At 40.3% G+C, this 24,702-nt stretch overlaps 2 protein-coding genes and 1 long non-coding RNA gene across 5 annotated transcripts; 2 read left to right on the forward strand and 1 right to left on the reverse strand.

Moving 5' to 3' along the window:
• Window positions 1-686: 686 nt before the first annotated feature.
• On the forward strand, window positions 687-11,383 carry LOC103395203 (ribosomal protein S6 kinase beta-1). 2 transcript variants are annotated; one of them, XM_008332831.3, is made up of 15 exons: window positions 687-1,333; window positions 2,628-2,671; window positions 2,887-3,007; window positions 3,577-3,645; window positions 4,077-4,224; window positions 4,356-4,413; window positions 4,717-4,817; window positions 4,920-5,010; window positions 5,107-5,197; window positions 5,299-5,406; window positions 5,489-5,551; window positions 5,669-5,746; window positions 5,823-5,930; window positions 6,673-6,785; window positions 11,247-11,383. In XM_008332831.3, exons 1-15 carry the CDS (start codon window positions 1,262-1,264, stop codon window positions 11,248-11,250), a joined length of 1,269 nt encoding a protein of 422 aa, XP_008331053.1. In that variant the 5' UTR covers window positions 687-1,261; the 3' UTR covers window positions 11,251-11,383. The 2 variants fall into 2 exon arrangements, with proteins under 2 accessions (XP_008331053.1, XP_008331052.1); XM_008332830.3 differs by lacking the exon at window positions 11,247-11,383 and adding an exon at window positions 7,150-10,206.
• Window positions 9,756-13,350, reverse strand: rnft1 (ring finger protein, transmembrane 1). Of its 2 annotated transcripts, none has more exons than XM_008332827.3 (9): window positions 13,148-13,350; window positions 12,092-12,531; window positions 11,933-12,009; window positions 11,737-11,837; window positions 11,501-11,654; window positions 11,261-11,419; window positions 11,094-11,159; window positions 10,913-11,014; window positions 9,756-10,640 (listed from the first exon to the last, which is right to left on the reverse strand). In XM_008332827.3, the coding sequence occupies exons 1-9, from the start codon at window positions 13,171-13,173 to the stop codon at window positions 10,506-10,508; spliced, it is 1,260 nt and encodes a 419-aa protein (XP_008331049.1). In that variant the 5' UTR covers window positions 13,174-13,350; the 3' UTR covers window positions 9,756-10,505. The 2 variants fall into 2 exon arrangements, with proteins under 2 accessions (XP_008331049.1, XP_016897326.1); XM_017041837.2 differs by lacking the exon at window positions 13,148-13,350 and adding an exon at window positions 12,979-13,129.
• LOC107990074 (uncharacterized) lies at window positions 12,289-24,702 on the forward strand. The gene is made up of 4 exons (XR_001761642.2): window positions 12,289-12,423; window positions 13,357-13,433; window positions 13,758-13,824; window positions 24,215-24,702. It is a non-coding gene; the product is annotated as an uncharacterized LOC107990074 (long non-coding RNA).

Here is a 24,702-nt window from a genome sequence, read left to right on the forward strand (position 1 = left end):
GTAACAAATATTTCTTTTCAAATCAAGGTTCTCTTCATTCTTTTTTTGCCATGTTGCCTTTAGATAAAAAAAATATCTATTTTTTGTCATTTTATAATGACACGATTAAATTATTTTTTGAAATATGTTATTGGCCTGATCATGGTGTTGGTTGGTTGACATACTGTATGTGAATGAATAAAGAAACGACACAATAAGATTTCTTCTTTGTTACTGCCCCCTACTGGTAAATAAAAGAATATGTTTACCAAAACAACGAGCAATTGGTGAATCATACTGCGTGATACTAGGTTTTAGTATCACAGTATGATTCACTACCTATTCTTACTATTCTAGTTACTAGAATATTGTTGTTACTGCTAACTGAATGGTTTCTGCTGTAGGGAATTACATTTTTCACAGGGTTTGAGTCTTTCATAATGAAAATGAACAGACATGTTTGTTAACTTTATTGATACCTGTGTAGCTGGTATAAGTCGGGGGTACATATTTGCTTATTATCATTGGAGTTTAATAGCATCACAGTCTAGAAAAGATGATCTACTGAAGCCCAGCCAAAGCATCAAAACGAGAAAGAAATCAGATGTTTTATTAAGTGCCTTTTTAACCTGACATAAGGTCATTGCTAGTTGAGCATGTCAGAAAATTTTCAGGGGGAAAACACCTTGTTGATGCCAAAGTTCATACAGTAAGACAACTGAGGTTTCTGGCATCTGTGAACATTCACCATGTAGAACTTTAGACTACAACAGAATACTGAGGTCACATGTTTCAGGGAAATGTTTAAAGAAATTGAGCAACAAAAGGTTCTTCTTTTCTCAGGTTGTTGGAAATTGTTGTGAATCTGTTTTTGGCATAAATATATCTGTGAATATTTTTGTACGTAAAATAAAACACTGTTTGTTGAGATCTGGGATAAATTATTTAATCTTCAGAAAAGTAAACGCCTTTCATATTCACAGAGTGCCCATGCACTGTTAAAAATGCTTGCACCTTTCTTAGATATTAGGATAAACTGTCTAAAATTTAGATAGAGAACCAATTTAGACTCTAAATTGTTGGTTCTCTAGCACTAAGCAGTGCCAAAGCTCGACACTAGAGGCTTCTCTGCCGCCGTTTGTGTTCGGGTTCACCGCTGGATGCTGAGGACACGCTTTCTGCTGTTCCGCTGCAGCAGCTGCTGGTGGCGGGGATGAAGCTCCCATGAGGTCGTGGAGTGGACTCTGTTTTGAAGTTAGACGCAGACACAAGAGCCGCGGCCATGGCCGGAGTTTTCGACATCGACTTGGATCAGCCGGATGAAAATGTATCCGATGATGAACTTGAAGACGGGGTGAGTAAAGGCTGATAATGCTTTGGCTGGTGTTAGCTGTTAGCAGTTAGCCTCAAGGCCTGCGCTGCTTACATCATTTGTGTGGTTTACATTATCGGACATGCCCTGAGACACTTTCCCGCGGATTCGGGTGGTGCTTAATTAATTGCTGTTTGTCCGTATTTATTCAGGATTTAATTTAATTTACCAATGTTATGTAACAGCCTGCAGTCTAAAGTCATTTTCCTCGTCCAAAAATCAGCAGTGTTGATGGGAGACGGGATGTAGTGGTATACTAACCAAAGTAAACGTAAACACCGCTGCCAAACATTTAGGTTACGTGGTGTGTTGTTCGGCAATTAAAGGGCTAACCGAAAATCAATGATACTATTGTGATGTTATTAACGACAAAAGTAAAATTGATAGAAATAATAATAACATAAAAAAAATAGACAAGTAGAACGGGGAGTTGAGGCAAATATCCAATTCGGGCGTTGCTGGTTGTCCGATAATGGGTTCGCGACTAAGCTAACTCCATGCTTTGAATCGACATTTGTTAGTTTTCCTGAAATGTCACACTTTACAGATTATATTATGATACGCGTTCACACCGACGGACAACAATATGTCTGACATTGGTAATTTAATGGAGACGTGACAGACTTATTCCCCCCAAAGACTCCACGTTTGTGTTCATTTTATTTTTATCCTCACTTAACCCGAAGTTAGCTGTTTATGCTAGCCAAATGGACACTATTTTGTTATTAGCTTTATGGGCAGAGGGTTTTGGTAAATGGATGTATGTCTGTGTCAAAAGTAAGATATAAAAGAAAGGTGATTTTATGGTTTGTGGCAATGGAATTATAGTGTACTGTTTGTGTGGGATTTAAAAGTAGCTGTTGATATAAAGATAATGGCAATATTATCACTGAGTTCACGTTGTCTTAATACAGATAATACGTACCAAAAGTTTTTTATATTTAGATAACCAGGTGTAGTGACATGCTTGAAATGCTTTAACGGTGATTAACCGTCTTCTGCGTAAGTGTTTGTTGATGTCACAGTGACAAACTGTACCTGGTTGTCTGGACATGAGAAACTTGAAGTACACATTATAAGTTCAGGTTATGTTGCACTATGATGCATTATTATTCACGTCACCTGAAAGTTGTGTTTAGGTTATGGTTGATCAGAATAAAATATTAAGAATCATTATTATTATTATTATTATTATTACATTTTGTATCTTTAAAAACTTTTGCTTAAATTACTTCAAAAAAGTAACCAGTTCTTGTTTTGTTTTTGTGTTTTTTAGGGTCACATCAGTGAGTACATGGACCAGTGCAGTGGTTTTGACTTGTAAGTATAATCCATTTGGCCATACAGAAGATTAGTTTAATTACTCTGTATAAAATTTGTGTCAGATGATTTTCCTTCTTTCCAACCATCTCCAGTGACAGACTTAAAAAAGTGACTATACCTTAAGACTACTTGCCCATGTCTGTCTTAGACATTGTCAATCTCTCTTGGGAATGTGAATTTATTTGTTGTCTTCATTCTTTATTTTTTTCCAGTTACATGGATGATTGTGAAAAGATTGAAATTTCAGAGAACAGCGTGAACAAGGGAACAGAGCAGATCAGGCCTGAGTGCTTTGAGCTGTTGAAGGTTTTGGGAAAAGGTGGCTATGGAAAGGTGAGGCATAAAATTATGGATGATTTGACACCAGACATTTTCCATCTTAGAAAAATGGCTGAGAGATCCAACACAGAATGTTTGAGAATGTTGCTGATCCTTGCCTTCTGTAGTTCTCTAACATAGCTTATTTAACTTGTTGAGTTTATTACGATGACTGTAAATGTCAACTGTCATCATTGGCTGTTCTTAGTATCACTGGGTTGAACATGCTCTTACAGAAAATAAAATATTTGTAATCACTTTGTCTTCAATAAACACACAGTAGTTCAATGAAGTAAACAAGTGTTGTAACTTTAATATCTGGAATATCTGAAAATCCACATCAGTACTCGTGGAACCTTTTTGAATGAATGATGATTGTTGTAAGAAACCATCTCGTAATGACTGACGAAGCAGAGCAAGATGAGGGAAAAATCTCAGTTATTCACTGGTCATCAGGTGTTGTTTCCTTTTCATAGCCTCAGTTATCATGATGCTTTGGCGGGAAAGACTGTGAAACTGGTGTCCATTTTCATTGCCTGAAGTCATAACTGTTTTGTTTTTTTTACCCGGTGTCGTCTTTAAAGGTATTTCAAGTTAAGAAGGTATCAGGTGCTGGGTCTGAAAAAATTTTCGCCATGAAGGTTTTGAAGAAAGTGAGTAAACAGGTTTCTCTGTATTTAATTATTTTTAGTTGTGCTTTGTCAGACGATTTCAGGGTCAACAGGGATAACTTTCATTATCACAATTCTTATTTTCTGCAAATTAAATTAGCTTTAGTACACCTGAACATAGGTCCACCCTAAAGCCAATGAATACATTGGAAAATGTGAAAAATTATGTAATCTGAAATTAAGAAATATCAGTCTAAACAAAATAAGAGCATAGCTGACTTGATTAAACATTCAGTGAAAGAAGATGAGAATAAAATGCATAGCCTTCAAATAAATGGTGTCACTAGTTATTCATAGAAGCTGCATATTTACTGTAACCACTAAAAGACCCCAATTCCAACAATCTATTGAGTTTCACTAAATGCCCAAGTATTAAAATCCCTAACTCTCTGTGCTTCTGCCTTTTTACCAAGGCCATGATTGTACGTAATGCAAAGGACACGGCTCACACCAAAGCTGAGAGGAATATCCTAGAGGAGGTGAAACATCCTTTCATTGTTGACCTCATCTATGCTTTCCAAACAGGCGGGAAGTTGTACCTCATCCTGGAGTATTTGAGCGGTGAGCCATGCCATGTGACACCTCCAAAATACATTTGTCATAGACTCATATTTGTGAGCACATGACGCAGTAAAAAGTGTATTTTTTATAAACCAGTACAGTTAACAGAAATATTGATGTGTTTACTTCAGGAGGAGAGTTGTTCATGCAACTGGAGAGAGAGGGAATTTTCATGGAGGACACGGCGTGGTGAGTAAATATATTGTTGAGGGTTTGAGCCCCATTATTTTTTTTAAAGACAATTTGGTCAAAAAATGTTCTTTTAAGAGTAACATGAGTCTGTGCACCACATGACTGATGTGAAGCTGTAAAAAGATATTACATTAACTTGTGTAATGTCTTGATAAATAAGGTGTTTTTTTAGTGAATTATGTCAAATATCAGTTTTATTAGTAAATGTACACAGAAATTACATTTTCATGTTATACACTTACCAGAACTGAAAAAACAATATTATTTACTGACGAACTAAATCCTTATTTTGTTTGTAAGTTTCTACCTGGCAGAGATTTCCATGGCACTGGGTCATCTGCATCAGAAGGGAATCATCTACAGAGACCTGAAACCAGAGAACATAATGCTCAACAACAATGGTAAATACTTCCATCGTTTTGCACATATGTTCCTTTTTTGAACTCTCTTTCCTGTTCATCTGTAACTTCCCTCATGCTGGGTCTGTGGTTCTGTTTTAACAGGGCATGTGAAGCTGACAGACTTTGGTCTTTGCAAAGAGTCTATCCACGACGGCACAGTCACCCACACCTTCTGTGGTACCATCGAGTACATGTTAGTCATCATACAGATACTGGACACATGGAGACTGACCATTGCTGTCTGTGTCTGCTCTGTTGAATTGGTTCTCACATTTTTTTTCTTCTTCAGGGCTCCAGAGATCCTCATGAGGAGTGGACATAACCGCGCAGTAGACTGGTGGAGTCTAGGAGCTCTCATGTATGACATGCTCACAGGCGCAGTAAGTCCACAACACCTATAAACACACAGACCACTGTGTCCATAAACAGGCTTCTTTAATTTTTGCTTACTCTTGTCTGTGTGCGACCTTCACTTCAATAGCCACCATTCACTGGTGAAAACAGAAAAAAGACCATTGACAAAATCCTGAAATGCAAACTCAGTCTTCCACCTTACCTCACACAAGAAGCCAGGGACCTTCTGAAAAAGGTGAGTTGACAAATCTTTGCTTGACTGTTTTATGAAGCGTTAGAAAAAGGGCTGTGTTTAAACATTCTTTTCTGCTTCTTAGCTACTGAAACGTAACGCCTCACTGAGGCTCGGAGCTGGACCTGGAGATGCTGCTGAGGTCCAGGTACTAAAAACATTTAATTCCATTCCACAGAGGAAATATTTTATTTGTGTTAATGTTCTCATCAGAGACCTCCAACTGTCATTTCACCTGCTAAAAAAATGTCAACACCTCTTCTAGACTCACCCTTTCTTCAGGCAAATAAACTGGGATGACCTCCTGGCTCGCAAAGTCGAGCCTCCGTTCAAACCTTTCCTGGTGAGTATTTTTACTGCTGCAGCCTCTCTGACCTTCCCAGCATCACAAAGAAGTGACCTATTTTCTTTTTTGGCAGCAATCAGCCGATGACGTCAGCCAGTTTGACTCCAAGTTCACCAGCCAGACTCCGGTGGACAGTCCCGACGACTCCGCACTCAGTGAAAGTGCCAATCAAATTTTCCTGGTAAGTGATGACTTCAGCACCTCCAGGAAATGAGAGGATGTCTGTTGTTTTTGGTCCCAGCTGTGTTTTGAGAAGTTATCCCTGATGAACCACACAGTCTGTAGGTTTATATATACTGTTGCATTTTGTCCTTATTGGTTAAAAAAAGTACATAAGATGAGACCCTTAACAATTTTTTCTAATTTATATTTTTTTCTTAGAGTATGACTTGATTGCTTTTTTTTATTTATTTGTTTTTTATCTTAAAGTCAAAACTTGATTTGGCTGGTCAGTAGATCTGGACGCTCAGAATGTTTCGAGTGTTGTGAAAATTCATGCACCCAGAACTTGTTGTCCACTGCTCTTTATTATTTGTTTTACCCAAAGATACCTCAGCTTTGACCACTGATTATATCTCATTTGGTTTTAAAACTATAAATTAAAAAAAGATGGTTGTAAATAGAACCGTGTGCCATTTACTTTTTCTTCTTTTTTTGTTTTTTTTTTTATCCAAACATTTGCAATAATCTCTGGACTTTTTATAATTTCAAAGGACGTTTTTCCAGGAATGGCTTAATGCTTTCCATCTGGATCAGTCCAGCTTGTTTTCCTGGAAGCTCCAGTCACTCTTGTACCACATTGCATGATACAGTTTGCTCAGCGTTTTCATTTCTCATCATCAGCTGTGGGTTGTTTTCAGAAAGGTCTTTGAAGAGGTGGACTCAGATTCCCCGCTGTTTTTGTCTCCCACTCCTTTCCCCAGGGCTTCACATATGTAGCGCCATCTGTGCTTGAAAACGTCAAAGAGAAGTTCTCGTTTGAACCAAAAGTCCGCTCACCACGGAAGTTCCCAGGCAGCCCGAGAACACCTGTGAGGTAAGTTGTTTTTGACTCTGCTTCCCCTCTGCCATCGGTCAATTACTGATTTCTCCCACAACAAGTCCTACCCACATCAGTGACTCATGGACTGACCCAATAAATGTAGCCCACTTGGCCTAAATAAACTCATGCAGCGTAAATAAAGGTATCTCCCTGGTCCCACAGCAGTTCCACTCTGAGAGCTTGACAATAAATCACATTTGTTGTTGGTCATGTATGTTGTGGTCAGATGTACAAACTGCTGAGCTTGTTTGTTTCCAGGATATAATGAAATAAATCAACCAGGTAGCTCTGGGACAAAAGAATCAATAGTCTTTTATTAAAAAAAAACAGAATAAAACACCTTTTTGGTTTTTCATAGTCCAATTAAGTTTTCGGTTGGAGACTGTTGGTCCCGGGGGTCCACGCTGACCGGCTGCCCGTCTCTGCTGCCTCCTGGATCTGGGGAGCAACTTATGGACGTGTCAGCAGTGGAGCAGATGGATACAAACAGCAGCGGTGCCTCGGAGGCCTCCGCACCGCTTCCCATCAGGCACCCCTCTGGGATGAACGCAGGGACTTACAAAAAACAGGCCTACCCTATGAACTCGAAACGCCCCAAACATCTACGCATGAATCTATGACGTTGGGCGTGGCTGCAAACTTTAGGATTCTTCCAATTCCCCCTCCTTTTTTTTTAAAAAAAACAAAAACTTATTTTTTTATGGACTGACACTGTCAGGTCTGCGCACCAGCTCTTCCAGCAGCACCTCCTTTTCTCTGCCCTCCAGTATCGTCCTGCCTCTGCCTGAGCTCCTTTGTTTTGTATCTCCATTCGTAGCCCTCAGATGCCCGTCGACCGAGAATTTCTTATATCGGTCAACAAAGCAAAATATTGTTAAAAATCCAACTGAAACCATTTAAGAAAAATATCACTGTATGCAGTACATTTACACAACAATGTGCATTTGTTAATATCAGACATAAAGTATGGAATTCCTTGTTAAGTTTAAAAAAATCTAAACCATTAACCTCCTCTTCTCACCTCAAGTGGTGCTATATTTAAAGTGTCCCAAAATGATGACCTTGTTTAGTGATGTATAATACTTTATGCCAGTACTTTAGTTTGATTCTACTGAATACTGTGTTGGAAATTCCTACATTCTTGGATTTAAACTCGCGGGGATTTTGTTTTCTGTAAAACTTGAAACAGCACATTACAAAAAGCCTCTGCAGAGTGTGCACTCGAGTTTTAGTTATTTCATGGTAACATTGCTGTCTTGTATTTTAGGGGGTTTTAACATTTAAATCATCTTTTTCTATCTTTATCAACTTCTTTTTGTTGTTTTATACAAAAAGAATCTTGGCTGCCTTTTGTCTACCTCTCATCTCCTCTGTTGTCTTATCACCATTTTAATATCATTCCCATGTTGTCCATTTTTAATTACCAGTTTTTTCTTTCCTAAATGGTTTCAGTCTACTTTTACAGGTTGTGGAAATTATGGGCTAGTTTTATGGTAACAAAAGTCTGTTTTTACACACTTGAGAGAGGTTTATAACTTTGGAAGGAAATCTGGCTGAAGGTTGGGAGCTGAGGTTTTTTTTCTGTGGGATTTCTGGCATCTGATCATGATTTATTGGTGCTCTTAGTCCAAATGTCGTCACAATGTTACTGTTTAATACTTGTTTTTGGTTTTTTAAATTTACATTACAGTCATTTTTCTTTTAACATGTCAAATATTACAGCAACCTCCAACTGTTTTTTTTTTTTTAACCAAGGATTGGTCCACCTATACCGGCCATTACAGCAAACGGTTGGTTGCACCATGCTGATCGTTGAATCATTAAAGATCAGTACATTTTCAAAATATAACATTTTAGATATATTCTGTTAGTATCCAAGTCTGAATTACATTATTTTGAAATATTGCCAGATTACGTTAAATGAAGAAAGTAAATGGATGTGACCAGATTCTCTTTGAATGGTAGCCAGTGACCCATGGACTCTCTCAGTACTGCTGTTACCACTGTTTCTAACTGGCTGTGTTCATGTCTGTACATTCACTGTTTTTAGCCTTTTTAGGAACTGTAAAACCAGAGTGAAACAGCTGACATTTATATAGCAGGACAAACGTCTGTCTGAGTCATCAAAAACTGACCAAAACACAGACAGGAGCTCATGCCAGTAACAAAGTGAAAACCCACCATGAGAAAAGAAGTAGTCAATAACATGGACCAATTAATTTGTGCAGGTCAGGGACCAACTGGATGATGACTGTTCAGTAAAAACTTCATGACGCTCCACATTGTTGCTCTACGTTTCTGGTAAAAGAAACTTTATATATATATATCCAAAAGTCCATTTGACTTTGTTTTTTTTTATGCATTCGTTTAAAACGAGAACTAGTTTCTTCTTTTTAAATTGTTTAGCAACTTAATATTTAATGTTATTTAGATAAGGCATCAGAATGTGTAAAATCACTTGTTTTTGTCTTTTTACTCCCACAGTTTTTCCAGAGACCTCTAACTTTTTTAACTTGAATTAAGGATGAAGACTAATATTACAGTATTTGTATCATTAAGTGGTTTTCAGAAAACTTAAAACTTCAGGTTCTTTTACAGGGCTTAAACCAAGAGCAGTTACTGTGGCACTGGCTGTGTGCCTTTTTATATAAGAATTGTGACTTTGTAAAGATTTTCTACACCTGGCTCCAGTTTAGAGCAGCATCATTGAGGCTGGGGACATCATCTTTAGGCTAAGAGTGCGTTTTACCGTTTTGTTCGCCGTGTCGTCTGCCCCATCGGAGGAGTTATCTTGTACATAATAAAGTCACATTTCCAAATATTTGGTTTCCAAGATTATCAAACCTGGTTAATGTTCATTTTAATCAACTGTGCTGCTGGTAATACTTCTATATGAGCTCCACACAATTGTGTAACTTGTATTTTGAATATTGTTTTTTTTATACATATATAAAACAAGTCCAATTGTCAATTGTAGAGCTTTATTGATTCTGTTTATGGTTTGAAATGGATAAAGGTATAAATGAAATTAATTTGGTACAAAATAAAATAGATGTTTTTGCCAGTCTTTGGTTTTTACAAAAATGAGGCTCCATAGAAAAATATTGTTTTCTGTGTAAATCAATTACATAAGCATAATAGCATTTTTGCAAGGATAAGAAAAAGGTTGATCACATTTTAAATCCTAGCTGAAAGAGGATTAGGTTTTAATCAAATGTTTTACTTAAACCCGTTTAAGATGCAGGATGTAGATGCTGACATTCACACTGTGGCATTAATACACAATTATTGTTGTAAATCAGACTTGAACACAAATGGAAAAAAAACACTCGGAAACTAAATAGCCGGTGTTTTTCATTTGTTCAAAATAGATCAAATCTGTATCAAATACTTTAAATATAACTCTTTTTTTTTTTCACCATATTTACAAACAATAGAAACAGGATGTGTCATCAGGAAAGTTTACCTTAAAACTAAAGTGTGAAAGAGTGAATTAAAGGGCAACACAAGATACAACTTAAAAAAGTAAAAATCAAACTCCTGTGCCCTTGCTGACCTTGGCCCACAGTGTATACAGCGCTTGGCTGATCAATCAGTGTGTACAACATTTGTCAGTGGGATTTGACAGTCATGGGGAAAAGAAAAAGAAAATCACATTCAATGCAGACAAATACTTAAGTCCCACTCCAAATACTTTCAGCTGTGTCTCATGGATCAGTAAATCTGCAGGTGTGGAGAAGTGGCTCCGTCCCTCCATTTGTAGACTTTGTCTGTGATCACAGTGCGACACAGCGGGCAGCTCTTCTCGCGGTTGAACCACAAAGCGATGCACTCATCACAGAAAATGTGCTGTAAAACAGAGACAGTGTCAGTGTGGTAGTAATACCAGCAGGGTGAAAGAACCATTGGACAAGACACACATGTTAGAGTGAACTTCACAGTGGTCAATGTCAGTTGATGTTTGGCTTTTATGCGGTTTGTTTTTGCGAGCACACAGTATGCAGTGCACATCCCTCTCCTACAGGGGTGCAGTTTTAACACTTTGGTTCATGAGTCAAGTTTGCTGTTATGACTAATGATTGGCCATGAGATGTTAAATGTATATAGAGTGTTTTTCTTACCTGACAGAGGAGAGCCCGGGGATCCCTGTACTCTCCCTGACAGATGGGACAGATGTCTCCAGCCTCGCTGCACTGACTTCTACTGGCTGCTGTGTCTGTATGCTGAGGAGATGTTAGAGGACAGAAACATGTCAGTACAGTTGTTAAATAACTATAAAGACTCTCTCTTTAGTACACTGACCTCGCCCTGTAGACAAAGCTTCACAGTCTTCTGTAAAGATGACCACTGTTTGTACAATGCTAAAAGCTAAAGGAGACATCAACGTCATGGTCAAGTGTTAGCTTTTTTTTTTTTTTTTTTTAATCATTTATGCATTCTTGATTTGTGTGACAGGTAATGTTCTAGACCTTCAGTATGAGGTAGAGCAAAGCCAGCAGGACTCCCAGTGTGAGACCCAGGTTTCCATCAGCCTCCTGGTAGATGACCAAGTAGCGGAACCACTGAGCAACTGGAGCCATGGCCTGGTGCACCTGACCCAGCTCCTCAGTCAGCATCAGCCATCTCCCCTGGAGACATTAAAAGACAAGTGGGTATGTGCTTAAGTTTTTATATTTGTTGACAAACAGGAAGAACATAATTTATTGTACCTGGGTTCTGTAGGACACCAATAAGGAGGGAAGTATCAGAATAAGGCACTTTATCCCCATAATGAGGAATTTTATTGTGAAGTTGGTGATGCCAACTGTCCAAAGAACCTCCCAGAAACCCAGTGGTTGGATGGTTGGACTGAGGAAGATGAGGCTGAAGGGGTAAAGTTACAACCCATTAAAGTCTCATGATGTACACTCACGCTGTTTTACAGAGGCGATTTGCTAAAACTTACCCATAGTAAAGTGACTCTGTGAAGAAAGTGTAGTAAAGCAGAAAACTAGTAGAAAGCAGGAAGAGCAGCAGCCACACACAGCGTAGCTTTGAGCGATGATTCTGCGAATAGACACAGGGATAAAAACAGTATTTCAACAGTATGAGCATGAAGGAGATGAATATCCTAAACAACTGGACTCGTGTCACTAACATACCTGTAGAAAGACCTGCTTCTGAATGTTCTCATTCACATATAAAAAAGTTGTAAACAGGCCAACACCAATACCTAAACCTGGAAATCAAAAGGGAAAGACAAATGTATTTTTCTTTATCAATGTTAAAATGTGCTCTACATTATTAAATCTTGTTCTTACCAAGAAGATGTTGTACGAGCAGTTTAGCACACAGTATGATCACAAAAGGAAGACTCTTTTGGAGCCAGATGAAGAGACAGCGTAGCTCCGAAAAGGAGGTGCTGGGTTCCCCTGAGTCCAGGTCAGAGTCAGGATGGTCATGTTCAGGCTCTGCACTGGAATGATGATGATGTTCCTGGTTGTGTCCATGTGAGTGGGAGTGACCGTGGAAGCTGCCCCTAGACCTCCTGGAGGATGTGCCTCCACTGGACTCACTGTGTCCTCCAATCATGTGGACTCGCACCTCTTTGCCGTCTGTGTTAGCAGCCGCTCCGCCTGAAGCTGGTGTCCTGGTGAGTAGCACTGGTTGCAGAGGTAGTGACAAACCATTCACTGCTTGGGGGTCTTGTTCCCCTAACTTAGGCTGCATTACAGTAGGAGACTCCCTTCTGACATCACTCCTTTGACACAGAAACAAAACACTTAAATGATAAAGTAAAGTCAAAATGATTATCCCATGGTGCTAACAGTCCAGTAGATAGCTTTTTTCTTTGGCTATTTTTGTTTTGATTAAAGTTTTACAAAGCAATTGAATAGGTTCACCTCAGCTTTTACTTAAGTGAAAAACTTGGAGTACTACTATAAAACACTAGCCGTTATTTCACGTCTTCACAAACACACAGATACATACATAGACATTACGGTAGCAAACAACTTTAACGTATATATTGTAAAGTATTTTGGTCTTGTATAAAACTTGTATTAAGCACCCGGAAATACTCAACAAATCAATGACAAATAGACAATTGCCATGTCCAATATGGTAAACAGAACACTGTTATTTGAGGCGGAGGTGTTTTTTTTTTATTACTAACCGCGATTGTCAAACTAAGAAGCACAAGCCTTACAAACTGATATGTTATTGTCGTAGAAGGAAGTTCTCATCTCACATTTGAAGCATTGGTCACATTGATATACAACGCTGATCAGTAAACAGAGGTGCAGTTTGGTTAGCATTAGCAGCTAACAGATTATGGCTAACAGCTCTTACTTCCGGCTCGGAAAGCTCCAGCTCACCTGTCATTCTGCACCCGGAGTTTCATGGTAAGCTTTTAAACTCCATATAATACAAAGTCTATCGTCTATAAACTAAGCATAAATAAAGAAACTCAAAAAGAAAAGCAAGTGTTTAGCTTTTAGGCTTAGCTATTAGCAACTCATTCGGACATCTTGACGTTGTTTACGACGATAGACGTCCTCGGCTTCTTTTGTTGGACTTTTCGCAGTGTGTTGGCTGTAGACTGCTTCATTTTCGCCTTCTACTGGCAGACTATTGGAATGACACCTTCGCCGAGGAATCAAGGTAATTTTATACAAAAGTTCCACTGATGAATTTAAGTATCACAACCTTATTCACAACACGAATGTCTAGCAAACAATTATAAAGTACAGAAATACAATAAATAAGAAATACTTACACATCTCGTTTATCCTGTTGCTTTTTGTGACATTTGTTTGAAAATGTAATTATTGTAATGTATAAAAAATCTTTAAGCACATTTTTAGTTAAGGTCTTTGCAAAGATGGAGCATATTTAAATTAACATATTTTAATATAGATAGCAATTTTAAATAATAATGCAAAGGAAAATTCTAATTACCTGTGTCAAATCTTTACTCCATACTAGGATCAGATGATCCACTGTGGCGACCCCTGAACGGAGCAGCCGAGAGAGGAAGAAGAAGACACAATCTGTGAGTTTGTTTGTATCAAAATGTACATCCTGAGATAAAGACTCATTAGAACTTTTTTCTGAGACTGGAGAAGTTATCGTGCAGGCTGACAAATTAAAAATTCATATTTTTGTGTGGAGTTTGTGAACCTCCAGAAACTTGAAAAGTGAAATATTTTCAGTACTACTCCTGGATCCTTATCTCTAATCCCTCCAGTATGACCAGTTATTCCTTTGACACATTGTGATCTGAGGCAGTTTTTACCAAAGTGCTTTGACCAGTTTGGTCTCCCTGTCCTGACATCACCTACATCTTGTACGCAGTTGGCTATTGTGTTGAAGTGAGGTTAATGTACTGCAGCTGTCAGAGCTCTTCCCTGGCTCCATCCCTCGCCCTGTAATTGTGTTATTGCTCCATAGAATTGTCAATAGAGTTGTACTGGCCCAGTCAGGATATTAGAGCGGAGTCTGTGGAGGGAGGTTAACTCCACTTATAAATTGCTATCTGCCAAGATGAATGGAGTTTGCCAAGCAGCAGATGAGGAGAGCAGTGACCTGACATTGCTTCTGACAGACGACGTATATCCTCAGTTGTCGCTCTGCTTTTCTCTCTCTTCACGGTGGCAGCTATTTTCTTTATCTGATGTTTCAACTGTGGCTCTACAGGCACTTATTACATGAACATACCTTTTTTTCATATATTTACACACATTCTAATATGATATCCTAGTTATCCTAAATAGGATAACCGAAGTTCAAATATGTATCTTGAATTTATCTGCCCCAGTGATTCTTAATCATAGGGTCGTGGTCCAAACTGGGGTCACCAGCATCACCTAGAGGGCTGCAAAAAACTTTCAGTTTTGCCCCCTGTGGGCCACAAGGTCCACGGGACAGTATGGGTTAAGACACTAACAAGGCTATAGTTTCATTAACACTTTATTTTAATTTATTTACAGTTTATTTAATTAAAAACATATTTATACTAATTGAATGTATTTACTTTATCTTATCTTTTAACCTTTTTGATTTATGTATGTATATACAGTATATATATACAGTATATATATATATATATATATATATATATACTGTATATAAATAAATATATATATATAAAGCAGCTTTACTGCAGCTCAAATAAAAGTCATTATAAAGATGTGAATTTCATTTAGAGCTTTAAGGCAGGCTTAAGGTTAAGTGGACTGTTCCATGAGTTCTTGGACTCAGATGTCTTGTAATTGGTCACAGACTGTTTAGTTCTTAATAATTAACAGGCTAATTTAAACTGGATCAAGGTTCACTTATTTAATTACTGGGTTTCAGTCACGGTCTTAAACAAACCGTAATGTTTATTTTTAGATCTCAGCTTTAAAAGCTATTTATTTGACATTTTCTTGACAGATCTTCATCCCTCACATCTTTTAATCCCAAGGGGATTGACCAATATATTTGGACAATATATTTTCGTTTGTTTACTTTTAAACTGTGTATTAAATGCAATATCCTCTTCTTATGGTTATGACCAAAGAAAATGTTGATTGGGTAAAAATCCAGAAAAATTTATAAAACTATGTCTGCACCTGTGTGGGTTTGTTAATTATTATAAACCCTGTTTCCTATTAGAATAATTTAGAGGACTTAATCTGTGGAAATCAAATACCCAATAACAGTAGCAGGTGTTCTGAAGCATATGGTCGTACTGCTAAATTACTTCCTTTAACTGTAAAACACTGTCACCAGCACCTCATGTTGGTCCACAGGGCTGGACAGCTGAACCTCAGAAACACTCTGGGTCAGCGTCACGCTTGTTGCAGTTCACATAACATCCAGAAGGTGGTGGTGTAATATAATCTTCTAAAGACGGTAGAGACCGGCACACGCAATATTTACAATCTCAATTATTCGTGTATCGATGGCTGCGGAGGAATAATTGTTAATCGCAATATGACTGCTGCTAATGAAGAAATCAACCGTAATGTGGTTGGTTGTTGACGTAATAATGATAATGTTACTACATAACGTTTATTACATAATGCTGAAGTGGGATGCAAAAATTTCAAGCACTCATCATTTAAACACTAACACGTATGTTTATATATATATATATATATATATATATATAGATTATATCTATATATATATATATATAGTTATAGTATATTCCTAGCTGCAGATAGAAGTGGGGCTTCATGTCATGCTGCTCTCTCAGCTCATCCTCATTGGTCAGCCACCAAGGTGAACAGAGTTGTGACCTCTGGGCTCCTCTGCTTGTTTTATAAAACGCCACACATTTCCACACATTCAGCCCTCACAGCACATCTATATTTGAGCCTCAGGGCGGCTGTTCATCCTGCGACGGTGGCCAGTGGCACAGATATGCGATGGTTATTATCCTCTCCTATCCTAATAGATGGGTTTGATTGTGAAAAAGCAGCCTTCCTCAACCATGACACAACCTCTCACTTGTCACTCTGATAGATGTGAGCGGACGAGATCTAGGGCACCGCGTTAATGACGGAGGCTCCTAGTCATTCACCATGGATTCACATCACTGCTCACATCTTGTTCGAGTGGTGACCTAACGCTGTTGTTCTTACAGTCCAGACCTGGGCTTAACACTCTCACTGCAGCCCGTCGGGTACTGTGTTTAATGTGATCATGAACAGAGATGATGTGTTCAGTGTTTTAACTCCACATTTATATATAAGTCTTCTTCTTAATTTGAACCATACAGGAATTCAAAGTAGCGTCAAAACCTTGCTTTATAAATATAAGGCAGCAAAATTATTTTGCCGCCGCCGCCGTCATCCTTGACCTGCACCTGGATGACAGCTTGTATTCTTTGCAGCAGAGATCCTGCAGTTCCACCGCTCTCTCCTCCTCTTACCCCTGCTAGCTGGAGGCCAAAAGCCTGTACTGCCACGCCAGTCCTAATAAATTCTCAACTCAGAGTGGCAGCAGCAGCAGCAGCAGCAGCAGCAGCAGCAGCAGCAGGCCTGCATTCTTCAGGAGCCAGCACTTCCCCTAATCTGCCCTGGAGATGGAGCAACAGTTGGCCTGGCTGATAGGGAGAGAGGGCGGGAGGGAGGGAAGAGGGGTGAAAAAGGAGGAGGCTCCCCAGTGACATGAGCATGATGTGTTTGTAAAAACACGAGGAATGTTGGAATTGGATCCACTTACGCTCTTGCTCTCCCTCCAGCCAGCTTGTGTGGAGATGCTCAGGCTGATCTTGGCAGATGTGTTCATTTTCGCCAACGTCCTGTGCTGCACAGACTAACAAACAGCGTTGCTGTACCTGCCACACTTCTCCCATGATGCTCGGCTCTTTATTTCCTCACCGGAGAGAGTGTATTTATGTTGGAGAAACTCTGGAACAAGTAAATGTCTTGCAGATGTGTGCGGCACCGTAGCCGCCAGTGTCAGCCAGAGGATTCTTTGTTGGCATGTAAAAGAAGATAATTCGACATCATAAATAAGATTCACACAACATGGAATCTGTTAAATGCATATGTATCTGCGGTGTAAAAGCAGACGGCCGGCCCAGCTGAGTCTGCGTTTGCGTCAGAGTGGATGTGGTTTTTTTTGCAGAGACCAGGCCACCGTGATTGAATTCCTCTCTGCTGGTCTCTTGCTTCAATTGATTGCTTTAATTTGGCCTGTAATGATCATGATACCTCCTGCCTGCAATTAGTGCATGTGGGTGTATGTGTGTGACCGTGTTTACTTGTGTGCTGCATTTAATTACTGCAGCTGATAGATGCTGTGTGGCCCAGCAGGAGGCTCCAGGACCATCACCTCTGCCCACAGTGAAACTAGGCCAGGACGTGACTGAGTTCCTGTCAAAGTCAAACAGCTAGAATTCTCTGACGGTGACATCACAGATCCCTGTGTTTGACCTCTTGAACTGAGCTTTGAAGGGACAACGTTGTGTTTCCTCTTTGAGTGAAAGTTACAAATTCTACATTTCCTAATTCTTTATTCAACTGAGGAATGTGTCATGCTCGTATGGGCAGGGATCTGGAATGTCTGCTGGTATGAAAACAATGGGGCGTGTCACAGTGGTTCACCCTGCATATGGATGTCATCAGGTGTATAAGGACAATGCATGGTAGACACACCGCCGTCCACTTTAACCACTGTTTAGTGGTTTAAGTGGATTAATAACACAGTGAAAGAAACAAAGATAATCAGAGCTGATGAAGAAGATCTTTGTGAGTGTCTTTCTTCAATTTCTGCCAGTAAATCAGCGTTGTTTTCAATTAAACAGGTCGAGATTTTAGTTCATTATGAGATTATTGAGATTATTGAGATTATTAGATTTCATTACATAGACATTTTGTGTTGTTTGGTGGTCTGCCGTGGCTCAAAAAGGTTTGGAAACACTGGTCTAGACCAATCCATACTATCTCACCTGGTGTGGTTGCAGGTCAGTGTCTTGGTTTTTGGTTGTTTTGATATCGATACATGTGTTAAATTGTTGTTGCACTGATATATTTATGCTGCTTTTTCTAGATTGTTTTGGTCTTGCTATATTTTTGTGTGCTGAACATCTTTCCATAGTGAAAGTGGCAGCAGCAGCAGCAGCAGCAGCAGCAGGCGCTCCCCCGAGGCATGGGGATGCGGGTGGGGGGCGTGGGTACGTTGTTTTCAATTAAACAGGTCGAGATTTTAGTTCATTATGAGATTATTGAGATTATTGAGATTATTAGATTTCATTACATAGACATTTTGTGTTGTTTGGTGGTCTGCCGTGGCTCAAAAAGGTTTGGAAACACTGGTCTAGACCAATCCATACTATCTCACCTGGTGTGGTTGCAGGTCAGTGTCTTGGTTTTTGGTTGTTTTGATATCGATACATGTGTTAAATTGTTGTTGCACTGATATATTTATGCTGCTTTTTCTAGATTGTTTTGGTCTTGCTATATTTTTGTGTGCTGAACATCTTTCCATAGTGAAAGTGGCAGCAGCAGCAGCAGCAGCAGCAGCAGGCGCTCCCCTGAGGCATGGCGATGCTGGTGGTGGGCTTGGTTAGGTCTGTGCCACAGCTATCAGTCTGCAGTGAATGCAAATAAGGCTGGGAGCATCCAGTCAGTAAAACAGCACTGTGTCTCATTTCTGCTCCACCACTCCACCCTGACGTGTCTCGTCCCGTCCGTCTCCACACATACAGTACCGTCCTCTGTGTTGTCTTCAAATCCTTGTGACAGAGAGCACTTAAAAAAATGCACAAAATAAGTCCATTCAATTGAATACAGTTCAACTTATATGGAATGTTATGCAATAAATGGCCACATGTTGAAAAACTAATATCTGCTGACACATTCCAATAAATTGACTTTGAATTGATCACAGAATGTAGACATTTTTAACATCATTCAGGATTATCCATGTAAAACCTAATTAATTTTAAATTATTAAAATTATTTTTAACACTTAAAAGACCAAACCTATTGGTAATGGTTTCAATTTAAAAAATATTTTGCTGTTTACCGTGTATGTTTATACAAAGTAGAGCCCGTGGAGTTCATTAATGTTCCCTCACTCTCAGCCATCAGTTGAACAGGTCATCATAGAATGGCCTTTTCATGCTTGTTATAAATCGTTAGATGCTAGCCCCCCGCCCCTCCACCCACCCCTCCTAACAATGAGCAAGTACAATTATTTGTTGTTCACAAGTCTCTGGGTGGCCTGACCCCCACCTCAGTTTAATTATCTCCGAGGTGTTTGATGCTAATTTGAAGTGTGAAGCAGGTCTCCTAATGACGCCGTGATCCTGATCACGCCGCGCTCCTGCAGCAGCAGCGGGATTGATTCCATTTGTTTTTCTCAGTCATTAAACGAATAATCTCAGTGTTGATTGCGAAAAGCTAATTACAGTAACCACCGCTGGAGTTTCCTTTGCGGTGCAGAATAAAACAATCATTACAGAGGAGCTGAAGAGGACTCAGTCAAACGCCCCTGCTGTTCGCTCATTTTCTCCATATTTTCTACCTGTCACTGGGAAAAATGTGATTTTATTTAACGCTGCTCATCAGGCTGTGAATGAGGGATGACATCTATATTGTCCAGGTTTAACAATATACTTATGGTGTTTAGATAGAATTTTGTGCTAACGTTTACAGTAATTGTCAAATAAATGTTATTGATCAATAGAGTAGGCCATCCCATAATTGTTAGAATTGAGACCAAGAGAGAAAGATAACTGGTTTTGTACGTCATCCAGTACTAAAACAAAAAATAATTAAAACAATTACAGATTATTGACTGTAACATACGAAAATACGTTTTAAAATTCCATGTAAAAAAAACTGCTTCGTCCACTTCAGGAGAACCTCCACTTAATGATGTATTTCATTTCTCTCTTCTAACATGCCTGACTCAGCTTCTTTTTTTCCCACATCTATGCTTTTTTTTTTACACATATCGGCGTTGGTGTCCAGTGTACAGTATGTTCCGTGGTCATTCATCGACAGGAAGTCTTTTATGTAAGCAGCAAAAACTCATTTCCAGCATTTCTAGATCTCTCCTTCTGTACAGTACATGTTTGTTTCATGCACTCGTCCCTGTCTGTCTGTTCGTCTGTCTGTCTGTCTGTCTGTCTGTCTGTCCGTCCGTCCGTCCGCCTGTTGTTATTGCTCTTGGCCTCGGCTGTGATGGTAGATATCTCAGAGACAACAGCCTAGCCTCGTTACTCCTCCTCCGTCCTCAGGGACAAACACTTGCCCTGGAAAACTCTGGTTAACAGGATCGTAAGCATCCCTGTTAGTGCGGCTGAGCTCCGTTACAGCCGCAGCTCGGTGTTGTCACCACCGGTGAGGGTGAAATTGAAATTCCAACGTACTTAAAGTTAAAGTGTGTGAATAAAACCACCGTGTGGGTTCTGTAAATGTAGTTCTATACTGTATACTGTATGGGTCCACACAGCAAACAACGGTGTGTGTGTGTGTGTGTGTGTGTGTGTGTGTGTGAACTTACTCTTGCATGTATCTTTGCACCTGTGTGTGTGTGTGTGTGTGTGTTGCTTCTGTGTTTGTTTGGCCTGATTGTTGTTGCCTCTGAGTCCGACTCCTTCCACCTCCGACCTCAGGATTCAATACGCACTGCTGTGAGCCCAGTGCACATCAAACACACACACACACATACACACACGCTCATCCTCAGCCATAATTTATGCAGTCGCTGGTCCTGATTTACATACATTACCATAGATCATACATGTAGTGGCTGCTTTGCAAGGTCAGTGATGAACCACTGGCTCTTATTAAAACAGGAGGACAGCATGTGTCATGGCTGCCGGAGTGTGGAATTGATTCATATCAGCAGCCTGGCAGAGGCGTTTTGACACCTAATAGCACAATTTGCTACTGTTACTGCACGCTCACCGCTGCCTGCTGCAACAGCTGGGGAAAATACGGGGAAATGCACAGAGCTCATTACCAGCTCTGTGAAGAACGCAGCAGCAAAGTTTTTGCCTCTCTCTCAGTGTGAGAAACACTAAATGCCCCACAAAGAGCTCTCTTTGTCTTGTGTGAAGGTATGTGAGCTGCAGCCACTCTCTCTCTCTCTCTCTCTCTCTCTCTCTCTCATTCCTCTTCCCTCTGTCCTTGTATCCTTTTCTTCACAGCTGGTTAATATGCATTTCATTAGAAAGCCTGCTGTTGGAGGAACGCACTTTCTTGGTGCGTCCCCTCCTCCTGCAGAGTCACTCCCTCCAGCGTTAGGCATAATGATTACCCACGATGGCCCCACCATTCTCTGTGGCTGGATTCACTTTGAAAGCAGCCACAGAGAAAGTAGTGGGTCATTCAGCACTCCTCACTTCCTGTCTCAGCCCGAGCTAGATGTTGATGAGCTTCTCTGAGGTTATTTGCTTGCGTATGTGTGTGTGCATGTGTGTGTGTGCGGTTGTGTGTGTGTGTAGACGAAGTGGGGCAGAGATTATAATCTGATTTAAAGCATGTCAGGGATTGTGAATAATTTCCTCATTACCTCCACCCCTCCTGTCATTTTCAGGGCATATTTAATATAACAAGAAAAAGGAGAGTCTCCTGTGTGTGTGTGTGTGTGTGTGTGTGTGTGTTCCAGCTTGTCTCTTTCCTCACTGCTTGAGGAAGAAAGAATTACTCTTTGCAGATGTACGCTTTCTTTTTCACACCCTCTCCCCTTCTCTCTCTCTCCCTCTCTCTCCCTCTCTCTCTCTCTCTCTCTCTCCCCCCCCCCCCCCCCCCCCCCCCCCCCCCCCCCCCCCCCCCTCTCTGACCCCCTGAGAGCTACAGCTGTCACAGTGTCACATTTCCCATCCATAATTGAGGAGTGTGCACTGCACAAAGCCCATGAAACCATGTCAACCACTTCCAGTTGCTCCTGTTAAATAATCAGGCAGAACCAACAGTGCCAGGGGGAGTATGTGCCTGTGCAGCTGCCAGTATCATGGCTTGTGCAAACAGTCTTACCTTCATCTCAACCGCACATAAATAAACCCTCTCCAGCTCAGTTGAGCTCCATTTCCTAATTGCCCCTCCAAATGAGATGTAACATTTCCCACATTTCTCTGCAGTCTGTTTCATTTTCCTAATTGTTTCCTTGAAGAAATGTGTTGAGTTTGAACTCTAATAACCAGGTTAAATGGCACAAGGGGAGGTGTGCCCCCTCCTATGCCCCCCCCCCACACACACACACATTTCTCTACCTGCACCTCGTACTTCACTTCTCACACCTCCGCCCCTTCCGTTTGTCTCGTTCCCCACCGTCTGCTCCTATTGGCGTCTCACACTGAGTGTCAGGAACCGACGGAGGTGGACAGGAACGGGAACGGGAACCCGAGCTCTCGCCGCCACCCACTCCCCTTTTGGGGTCTTGGTATAATTAAGCAGCACCGCCTCTGCCCTGTAACTGAAATGAGTCACAGTGTTGAGAGGTTAAGCATACACTACTGTGGCATTATCTCCCCTGATTATTATCACACTCACCTTTCACTCACACAGGATGTGTTTGTAAGGATGTAGAAACAGGAGGTGTAGAACACAGCAGCTCAGTGTGGCTCAGCTCGACACGTGTGTATGTAGAGCTAATGTACTGTCTTACTTATTTCTATCCCATATAATATTGTTTGTATAGTAACTCCCAGTGATGATGGTTGTATAAATCTGGTCATAATACAGTACACCTTATACACTGTTATATCTGCTGGAACTGCCCAAACTGTTTATTTTATTTAATTAAACCATAGAAATGAATATTAATATTAATTTGTTTTATTATTTATTTTGTATTAATTTAACCATAGAGATAATGCACATGCCCAGATGACTCTGTGTGGCTGTGCTGCAGCCTGGGGAATGTTTTAAAGAGAGCCAGAGCACAGAAGCTGAAACATCTGTAGTGACTGAGGGTTGAACAGAAATGGTATCCTCCCACTCCACAGCTGTAGTGCTTTCTGGTGACACCCCCTCCCCCCCCCCCCCCCCCCGGTCCAGCTCTTACAGGAGCGGGGATTCCGAGCCCAAACAGCTGGTGAATTATGATGGACGAGGCCGTGCGGTGGTCCAGTGGTTCAGACATCCACCACTCTGTTTTCTGTTAATCCTTATTAACAAGGAATTATGGAAGGACTCTGTTTAATATAATGTGACATTAGCATAGCATTAGTAATGACTCATAATGTAAAACAATATTGGTCCCAGGGGTTGTTGGTCCAAATCCTACTCCAACATAATATAATTTGAACTGTTCCAGTGGTGGGCCGACTCAACACAAACACCACACCAGAACAGGGCGTGAGGAACAAGCCTCCAGTCACTAGGTGGCAGCAACTCATACAGTGGATTGTACAGATAAAAATATACATGTTATCAGGTTCTCAGTAGTATTTCAATTCACTGGGTTGTGGGTCAGGGTAAACATTTTTTAAAAAGTGTATTTTTGTCTTTGCTGGTGGGAGTTTGGTGCCGGCAGTTTCTCCCACTTTCTTGTTGCGTCCAACTCTCCTCTAAACCTGGCCCAAAATATTACCAGCTTAGGAGAGACGGTTTTTTAATGCTGTACTAACACTGAGTTTACGGACACACTGTATTGCAGTGAAATAGCAGTACCATCGTTTATTGAGTGCAGCTCCTGCACAGACCAACATGATGTTTATTCTGAATGAGTGAACCACGGTGGCATTAATATTTAGAGCCATGCTGGGGCGTACATTCTGAAGGAGCAAAGAACATTATTCATTCACTTTCCTGAACCTTTTTTCCCCTGCTTTAGCCTCAGAGATGAGCTGAAAAAGCCCACAGGCTATGACTGTGCTCTGGCCCACAGGCCACTGTGGACGGTTGAGGAGGTTCACCAGAGACAACTCAATGATCTTTCATGTCATTTTGATAACACCTTGTACTCTGCTGTTTTTATATTCCTCACAGAAACACTGCAGCCGTGCTGTCGGTGTGCACTGATAATCTCTGAGTCACTGCTCCTCTGTGCAGGGCTACTGCTTTGTTGTTGTTTGCACCAACATCAGCGGGACCTGCAAAAGGTCAACGGCTGCTGCTACTGAGGAGAGTAAGAAACCGTCGTGATCACAACAGCTGCATATAAACAGACGTAACAGAGACTGGGTTTATTTACTAGTGTAAATGACGTGAGCCGTTACTGTGTGGAGAAGGAGGAATGTAAGCAGACCGCTTCATGTTGAAGCGACGTCTTCCAGAAGAGAAGACAACACTGTGGATTTCCACTCTCAGTGATAAAATACTGCGACAGATATTCTCCATTTAAAAGATGGTATACATCCCTCCGTCCTGCTGTAGCTTCTTCCACTTTGTACATGAAAATATTTTTTTAAGCATTCATTTATCATTAATTGTTAAATTATTTAGGAGTATGAGGACAAATAAATATATTTTTCCTA

This window comes from Cynoglossus semilaevis, chromosome 19 (genome assembly GCF_000523025.1).
Source record: "Cynoglossus semilaevis isolate Cse_v1.0 chromosome 19, Cse_v1.0, whole genome shotgun sequence".
NCBI lineage: Eukaryota > Metazoa > Chordata > Actinopteri > Pleuronectiformes > Cynoglossidae > Cynoglossus > Cynoglossus semilaevis.